The following is a 9,493-nucleotide window of genomic DNA, read 5'->3' as shown; positions in this document are numbered from 1 at the left end:
TGGAAGCAAGAATGGCCAGACTTCGTCTCACCTATTTTGGTCATGTTGTCAGAAGGGACCATTCCCTGGAGAAGGATGTCATGTTTGGCAGGGTGGAGTGTCGAAGAAAGAGGGGGAGGCCTTCAACAAGATGGATTGACATGGTGGCTGCGATGATAGGCTCAAGCATGACAGGTATCATGGAGCTGGTGTGGGATCGGGCGGTGTTTTGTTCTGCTGTGCATGGGGTCGCTATGAGTTGGAAACGACTCGATGGCACCTAACAACAACAACAACAACAACTAGATGATGGTGCTATGAGTAATATATTGTTGTCATTATTCCAATTTTTCTGGAATGAGTATGTTCTGCTTTTATTAATTAGAAAAGAACTTATTAAAATAAAGCTTTTTTTTTTAAAAAAAAAAAAAAAAGAAGCAGCAGCAAAGAGAAGAAAGCAAGCAAGCTCCCTCTGGCCACTACAAAGAAAGACATCAGACTGAAATCTGGGGAAATGGTTGCAACAGTCCAGGCAGGAGAGGATTTCAAGCATTAACCCTAGATTTTGAGCTCTATTAAAGAAGGTTCTGTTCTTGATCTCAGAGCCTGGCACTTTGTAGGACCCCACGTACTTAGTGAGTATATTATGGTACTTTTGAGGAGAGGTCAAAGCTCGTCTGATGAGACAAAAGGTAAATTTGTGGTCAGTGCCACCTACTACACCAACCAGTCACCTCTTAGCTCCGTACTCCTTTTATTATGCATTTGCATCATATTCTCTGGACAAAAAGCATTATATTTAGTTGATTCTCAAGCAAATTAGGGATAGGTGTTGGGGAGCTGACTCAATAGCAATGGGTTTGAGGTTGTTTTTGGAGGTGGGAAATAACTATATAACAGACAAACCAAAGTCTGGATTTTCCAAACAAATGACATTTCAAGTCTGTGACTTTGAGTTAAACATTTTCTTGGTGAAAATCTAGACCTTTCTATTTTGACAAGAGCTTTCAGGAATCTTTTCTACAGAGGAACCTAGTTCCTGAAAACATGCACCTCCACAATGAATACAATGGAACTATTATCATCTCCCATCTGGACACTGAACTTCCACTCATCCAGCCCTGCTGCTGACATAACAAGCCAAGTCAGCTAAAGGAGAGTGACGCGCACTCACAAATGCAGCCTGGCCTTGAACACGTTCTCCTGTGGCCCACAAGGCTGGCCTTGGGAGGAGAATGCTATCAGAGTGAGAGAAGCAGAGGGCTGGAGATCTTGTTGAAGCAGGTAGGGCACATTCTCAGGATGCCAGGCTACCAGGTAGACTAAACAAGAGCTGAGTCCTGGCCAGCCCTTTCACTAAAGGCAGAGAGGCTTATTAGTTGGGGGCCCATTGGTACCATTCTGAGTCCAGTGAATTACTTTGGTGTGCCACCTGAGGACAAGAGCTCAGGAAGGGGCTTTCATTCTAGAGAGTCAGTCTTTTGTACCACACAGGTGTATGGTGGATTCCTGGGGTTCCAGGACTACAATTCACACACATAATAGATTCTCACATGGCCAGGAAGCTCCTGTTCCTCCAACTTGAGGAAAACAACCAAATCATATAGACTATTAAGGAACATTCTTACAACCACCAATCTGACAATTACTCTTTCCACATGTCCAGCACCATGCTAGGTTATGGAAGATAAAGGATGACAAGGTTTCCTGCCCTTTACAGTGAAGATGAGGTGGCTTAGGGCAGACATTTGTAGGATGCTTGCTTATTAGTTTACAAAGCACATTCATCCCTACTTTGTTATCATCCTACCCTTCATAATGAGATAAAAGTGAGGCTTAAGATGACTAAATAACTTGCCCAGAGCTATACAGCAAGTAGCAGAGGCAGGACTAGAAGCTAGGTCTTCTGATTACTGATGGACTCATCATTACCACTAGGCAGTCCTCATGTCTAGAAAAATCTTTATTAAAAAGCACACAGGGAAGGCAGAAGAAGTCCTTATTCCTTACCTAGAGCTAAAGACAGTATCTTAATATGAAAGTAAGAAAAAGAATACTAGCTGGAGATTGGTGGGAATGGTTGGGCATCCTCTCTTGGTAAGCAAACACTTTGACTGAAGACCAAGGCCACCAGATAAGAACTCAGAAGGGTTCATGAATGTCCAGGAAGACTCACCAAGGGTGGTGTGAGGTGTCTGCAGGGCTTTTCTGTGCACTGGAGGTGGGCCAAGAGCACCTGTCTTTGTTCTCTAATAGCAACTCTTGAGTAGCAAAGTCACAACTCACCGAGGCACAAGCCTCAGTGCAATGATGACGTTTGTGACCATAAAGAACCAAGGGTAGCTTTAGGACACAGGGGCACAGGGGGATGCCACAGTTTTCAGTAGGAGCTAGGGGGCCAAATGAGTTCTAAGTGCAAAATATCTTGAACAACCAATAACGAAAGCAGAAAGAATCCAAGATTTAGACAAAAGCCTAAGCATACTGCTCCTATAAAATGGAAAAGGACCTTGTTAATTCTTCCCTGGACTGAACTAAGATAACTTCCACCCACAGGTCTAGGTTCCACCTCTGGAGCAACAAAGAAGCAGAGACCCACCCTCTTTCCCACGGCCAGCCATGCTTGAATTATTGGATGACAGCTCTCATGTGTCTTTTCTCTCTCAACTTCTCCCCCGTACTTAAATCTAAGTTTCTTCAATTTTCCTTCAAATGAAATGGGTCACATGATACTGGTTATCTCCTCTGGGCCCCAGCTCATTCCAGAACATTTTAGAATGCTGTGTTCAGAACTTAATACATTACTCACACACTATTCATGACAGGTGTGGTCTGAATAGCTTTGAATACAATGGGACTATTACTCCCTTTGATCTGTACATTGTACTTTCATTAATGCAGTCCATGGTCACACTGGCTATTTTGGTAGCTGTCACACTGTTGTGTTTACAGTCAAATAAAAACTCCAGAACTTTTATGGGCAGTTCTAGATCTTATCTTCTAAGATACAGAGTTGACTGAGGAAGAAGAATACACATCTCAATGTGAAAATGCAACAGAAAACCAAAACCAAACCAAACCCACTGCCATCAAGGTGATTCTGACTCACAGAGACCTCTAGGACAGAGTAGAACTGCTGTAAATCTTTTTCCTACGGAGTTCCAACCACCAACCTTTTGGTTGGCAGCCGAATGTTTTAACCACTGAGTCATCAGATAATGCAATGCAGTCTTCCTCAAATATAGCTGAGGAAACAACAAGCTACTGTTACTCTGTGCTCTATCACTACCCATAGTGGGTATGTACTGGGATGGGAAGAACGAGAAGATAGAGGAAAGGACAAAGGATCAAATTTTGGGGAGAAGATTCTAAGAAACCAAACCACTGCTCCCTCACTCTTTTCAATGACGTGGGCTTGGTTTTATATGTTAAGCCAAAGAAATTTCTATAGTTCTAGGCTCACTGTAGATCCTCAAGAAGCAGTTTTTGGTGGAAGAAGCAATTAAAGCCTTTATTATGGTAAACTCACCACAGAAAGAGATTCCACTAAATAAACATTTATTGAGAGCCTGTTACAGGAGGCACTGACTATGCTGAGGGGAACTATGTGGTGCATATGGTTTGCACTTGACTGCTAAACTAAAATGTGGCTGTTCAAAACCAGCCACTGGTACCACCTTTCTTCCAGCCACTGGAAGAAAGGCCTGGTAATCTGCTTCTGTTCAGATTATAGACAAGAAAACCCTGTGGGGTAGTTCTTCCTTGGGAGTCTCAGTCAGAATTGACTTCATGGCAACAGGTTTTTTTAATTTTTTTTTTTTTGCTAGGCCAATCAACTCTAAAACCACCCTCACACTCCCTCTTTTCTGAGAAATTTGCTCTTATGGGATTTCTTAATATATGTACTCACGTGTTTAACACTCAGGCTCATTGATCACACACATTGAGAGCCCAGACATTCCCAAGTCCATAGTTCAGCAGTAGTAATAGGAAAATACATCTCGAAATATTAGCTAATACAGACTTTTGGAAACAAGTGTTTACTAAGATCCTGTTAAGTCTAAAAGATTCCTGTATACTAATGGAGGAAGTAGGAAATAATGTCCCGACTGACTTATCATCTAGTTAGGGGATAAGCTACAAATAAAAAGTTAAACATGAAGATATTTTAAAAACTAATGTGGCAGGGCCATAGAAGAGCTAGGGAAGCATGTATATCTCTAAACAAAGAGATGGACATTGACTGCTGTGGGATTTCAGACGAATGGGCTGGGCTGGTTGGTGAAGCCCTTGTGGAAAGATGAGATGTGAGAAGAACCTTGAAGGACAATTATGCTTTAGAGAAACAAAAAGTAAGAGGAAGAACATTCCATGGTATGAATGAAAAACTTGGAGAGATGAAAGCCAAATCTGGTTAGGGCACAGTGAGGAAAATTCTTTAGTCAAAGCAGAGTTCATCAACCAGAGTAATAAGGGGATGTTAGAAAGGTAGGTGGCAGAATAGGCTACAAAACATTAGGATACTGGGTAAGTGTGCATCCTATCTATAAGTTAGCAATTTCCAAACTTTGATTATATACCTCTATCAGTGAACACAGGGAGCTCTGGTAGCATAGTGGCTAAGATACTTGCCTGCTAACCAGACGGCTGGTGGTTCAAACCCACCAGCCACTCCTCGGAAGGAAGGTTGGGCAATCTACTTCCGTAGTGATACCGCCTCAGAAACCCACGGAGGGGTCGCTATGAGTTGGGTCCAACTTGATGGCAAACAACAACAACAACAATAATCAGTGAACACAATTTTGGTCACACACTCCCAAAACATGTGACATGTATACCTGTGTACATTATCACTTTGCCCATAATGAAATATAAAACCAGACACTTAAAAATGATAAGACAAAGAGATTCTAATATTTTCTTCTTGTGCCCCAATAAACTGTTCTGTGTACCTGATGGCACCCTACACATTGGAGACCATTGCTCACAGGCAATAAGCAGGCAGTAAGCTTCTCTACCCAGAGGTGAAGCAACAGAAACAGTGCTTGTGGGCACTGATCAGAAGAGTGAGGTGTGGGAGCAGATTGAGGCCGGCAAAGATCAAGCAACAGCTACTGCAAGAGTTCAGGCACAAGGTCAGGTTCCAGGTACAGGTGGTGAAAGAGAAAACACACAAGGATGATTTTGAGAAAACATTTTAAAGCGTGTTTGGAAAATGAAGAGGGTGTGTGGGTCAGTGTGTAGAGAAAGAGAGAGCAAGGGAGGAGTCAACAGAGAGGATATCCTTTGAAATGTTAATGCAGTGCTCAAGAGAGCACTCAACTCCCACCAGCAGGAAAGTGAGAGATGGCAGGCAAATGAACAACCTTCACCAGTGTGACAGTAGTGACTTCAAAACCTCAGCTATTCTTTTCTTTTTACTTAGAAAGGGAAATTTAGAAGGAAATGAAGAAAATCATACATGTGAAATCTCATTTGTACACTAGAAGCTGGGATATTCATAAAGTGAGTCATTGTAATCAAAATTATTATCCAGGAAGCTTTCCACAGAGTGTCCATCATTTCTTTCTAATCCCTGGGCCAAGCGGAGAAGGGTTTAAATGATGCTGATTGAAATATTGGGGTTCCCAAAGACTGGTGAAAGCATAGACATTATCCTAACGAAAATTACAGAATGAACAAACAAACAGAGAGACATGCATGAGAGTTAAGGAAAGGAAAAAATGTTTCAAATTGTCATCCTACAGGGATATACTTAAATGTAAAAACATGGACATAGAAGAGGAGCTCTATCCAAATGAATAATCAAAAAGAAGTTCTTTCACCACCATTATGCAGAAATCCCAAGCCAGCTCAGACTCAGCCCTGCCCTCTGATTGGTCTGTTGAGACAGCCACAGGCCAGACCAGTTTTCAGTGGCTTGTGTTCAGTTTTTCCCAGGGATGAGGATACGTACCAGCTTCCTTAATTTCTTGTGGTGAGGTATCCACACACTTTTGTTCATTCTTTATTGTAATCAGCAGTGTAGTTTTACAAGACTTTGCAAGCCAGAAGTTTATCTATCTGAGGTCTCTGAATAAAATTACCTGGTGCTTTCAAGGATGCAGTCTACATTCTGTGTCTCTGCAGCACAGTGCACTAGCTTCAGAGCTGACCAGAGAAACATAAGTCACTGTTCAAATGCCACTTGTCTGTAGGCCAGGGGACTAGGCTTGCAGTGAGTGCTATTTTATCTTTGATACTTTTCACCTTAATCAATGTCACAACCTCAGAAAGGTCTGTTAATTTCTCCCTGCCCACTCCCAAACAAAGCCAAAGGGGATGCGGGGGCACCGCTTTTTAGAAACTATCATTAGCTGGAAACAATCCTATATGAGGTGATGTGCAAAGGAGAACATGACAGAGAGATGCCAGGCCTGGGAGCCACATGGAGGAGACACACAGAACCGCCTCCAGGACCTCCACTTACCAGCTTGCTTTTGACCAACTTTTCTATTGCACTGACAAGGTCTGCAGCAGTAGGTACTTCAGTGGAGGCCTGCCGGGCTGCTAGCAAAGAGGAGGACTGCAAGACATCAGGCAGCAAAGGAAAAGCAGGTTAGCGAGGAATGAGGAACAGCAATTAGGAAGCAAAACAAAAAGTTCAAGACAGATAAGGGGAGAAAAGCTGCATGTTTATAGGGAAGAGATGACAGAAGGAGATGGGGGTAGTGTGGGTGTGTGACAGGCTTGCCTGACCCCTTGACAGGTATCCTGGCCAACAGCAAAGCATGGGCGGGATAGGCTTTTTTTAGTCTGGCCTCTAGAGGAGCTGAAGGGAGGAGTTGCTGAGTTCCCCAGAGGCCAACAGGTTAGGTAGGGCTACATGACTGCCTTGAGGGCAGACAGACTTTGGCAGCTACAGGATGGTCCAGTGCTGTTCAACAGACTATAAATGTCAGTAAACCTAGTCTTAAGTATGTCCAGGGAACTCTGGTGGTGTAGTGCCTAAGGCATTTGACTGCTAACCAGAAGGCTGCATACAAGAAGTATGTCCGAGGAGGAGAAGGGGTCCTTGTTTTACTGTAGCCTTAGCTATATTCTTCACTGTGTGCCAAGCAAAAATGGTAGCTATAGAGGGCACTTATAGACCAACAAGAAACACATCCCCTCCTTCTCCATTTACACACACAAAAAAAGCATGCACATGCATGTGCATGCACACACACACCCCAGACCCCTCCACAAAATACACTGATTCTGGTAAACCACACCACTTGCTGTTGAGTCAAAGCAGTCAATGGAAACCCCATGGAGCAGCTTTTGGTAAGACTCTCCTGAACTGGAACACCAGGAAGTCATAGAGAGCGTTAGTAGGATGCACATCTCATGCTGGAGTGACAAGGGACTATCTTGGTTACAGTAAAGGGAAGCTCAAGTGAAGGGCCTGCCTCTGCTCTCCCTCCCCCTGCACAGTAATAAGGACTTGTCCATGTGGCTGTCAGTGGTTTAGGACTTCTGCCCACTGTGGAACTGTGCCTTTTTGTTGTTGTTGTTGTAGTTGTCTTCCTTTTCCTACCTGAGAAAAAATTTGGAGAAAATTATTAACCCTGCATGTGTGACATATCACAGCAGGAAGCAAGAGTGGTCCAAGGGGCCAGGATACATGCTCCTTTAGTCTGTTATGAAAATGACTGTGGGAGTAGAAAGTGAACGTCCTGACCTCGCTCTGACTTCAAGTTAGGGGAAGGTTTTCAACAAAGATTCTTCTTGTGGTCTAATCTAAACGTTACTTAAGGTCTTTTCTTCTGAGGCAAAAAAAAAAAAAAAAAAAAAAAATCAACTAAATGAAATTAAGGAAGATGTAACATAGAATGTATCCCCCTTCTATGTCCTCTTCTAGGGAATGCAGGAAAAGAGCTTAGGTCTGTTTGGAAATCTAAGTTATTATGTTTTTGACCTAGTATTCCTACTCCTGGGAAATTATTCCAAGAACAGAATTCAGAAGAACAAATGCTTGATATATAAAGTGGTCACAGTAGCAATAGTAACCAGAGTAAAAAAATTGGGAAAAAAACTAAGATGTTTGCAAACAGGGGCTGATCAAGGAAATTAATAGTCCATCAAATAAAGGAAATAGTCTCCAACAATAGTTATAAAGGTAAAATTAATAAGACTTTGAGAAATAGTAAATAAAACATATGTATACTATAATTGAGGAGCTCTTGTGGCATAGTGCCTAAGGCATTTGAGTGCTAACCAGAAGGCTGGTGATTCAAACCCACCAACCATTCCTAGGAAGGAAGGTTGGGCAATCTACTTCCATAGTGATAACTCCTTGGAAACCCAGGGAGGGGTCGCTATAAGTCAGATTTGATTTGAGGGTAGTGAGTTTCGTTTTGTTTTTTATATTATAATTGTAAAAGTAAAACACATGCATATAAACAAAGATTAGAAGGAAACATGGAGACTTGAAATAATCGTACAATAGTCAATGGATGAGCTTTAAAAAATTCCTTTTACATGACTGTCTTAATAAATTCAATTCTATTTGCTTGACACTCTGAGGCTCACTCCACTCCCAAATATTCTAGAAAGACAAATGTCTGGAAAAATCAAACCAGCACAGACTGAGGAGGGTTAATATGTCTACAAAGCTACTGTTGCCATCTGTCCTATTCCTGGCTAAAAAAAAGTCTACACAAAGTCTGAGGGTAAGTCTGTATGCTCAGTTAAAAATTATCCAGAAACAACATAACATCCTTTTCCCCAAAACAAGCCGTGTTTGACAGAACTAGAGGAGGAGGGCTCGTGACCCTTGCTTATCTTGTCAGCGGGCACCTCCATGGAGAGGGCTGTGTGGGATGGCAGATAATGTGACATGAGTGCCCTACCCCTTGCACACACTATCACTGTTTATAGAACATTTTACAAGGATAGGCTTCTGGGTCCACAAGCATTCTCATGCTCGCTCCTGAGAACAAGTGCTTCAAGGTGAAGCACGGGCATTTCTGCCCCTGGGAACTCAGGGTGGGCAAGATGCCAAGCTTCCTACTACTTTTCTTCCCAACTGTCCAGAGTCAGAGAGCTGGCCCTGGGGACCAGGGTCACCTACATCATCTTATGAGGGGCCTCACCTGTAAGCCTCTCATGCCTGAGTTACATGGAGTGGGGTGCAGGGACATCTTAATCATCGTCCTGTCCCTTGAATCTGTCCCTCTAGCCTAGCACAGAGAAAGATCTCAATTAATGTCTGTGGGTTAATGATTAAATGTGAAGAAAAAGAAACTTCTGTAGTGTCTGCACAAAGTACTTTGTGAATTATATCCTAGGCAATATTATGAAGGTTTCTTCCACGCCTACAAATGTTGGGACTATCACTTCAGAGGAGGCCGCTCACAACAAGGAAGTTGTTGCTGTTATGTGCCGTTGAGTCAATCCCAACTCATAGCGACCCCTCCTTGGGTTTCCGAGGCAGTATCACTATGGAAGTAGGATTGCCCAACCTTCCTTCCAAGGAGTGGCTGGTGGGTTT

At 42.8% G+C, this 9,493-nt stretch overlaps 1 protein-coding gene across 1 annotated transcript in view; it reads right to left on the bottom strand.

The window, feature by feature from the left end:
- KALRN (kalirin RhoGEF kinase) overlaps window positions 1-9,493 on the bottom strand; it is a 1,074,930-nt gene that overhangs the window by 123,230 nt on the left and 942,207 nt on the right. The window contains exon 38 of the mRNA XM_042782122.1: window positions 6,449-6,544. Coding sequence (XP_042638056.1) covers window positions 6,449-6,544 — 96 coding nt within the window. The remainder of the gene's footprint in view (window positions 1-6,448; window positions 6,545-9,493) is intronic.

The sequence above is a fragment of the Orycteropus afer genome, unplaced genomic scaffold (genome assembly GCF_000298275.1).
Source record: "Orycteropus afer afer isolate SDZICR_OR568_19922 unplaced genomic scaffold, OryAfe1.0 scaffold00245, whole genome shotgun sequence".
Classification (NCBI taxonomy): Eukaryota; Metazoa; Chordata; class Mammalia; order Tubulidentata; family Orycteropodidae; genus Orycteropus; species Orycteropus afer.
This window is presented reverse-complemented; position numbering and strand designations above follow the sequence as displayed.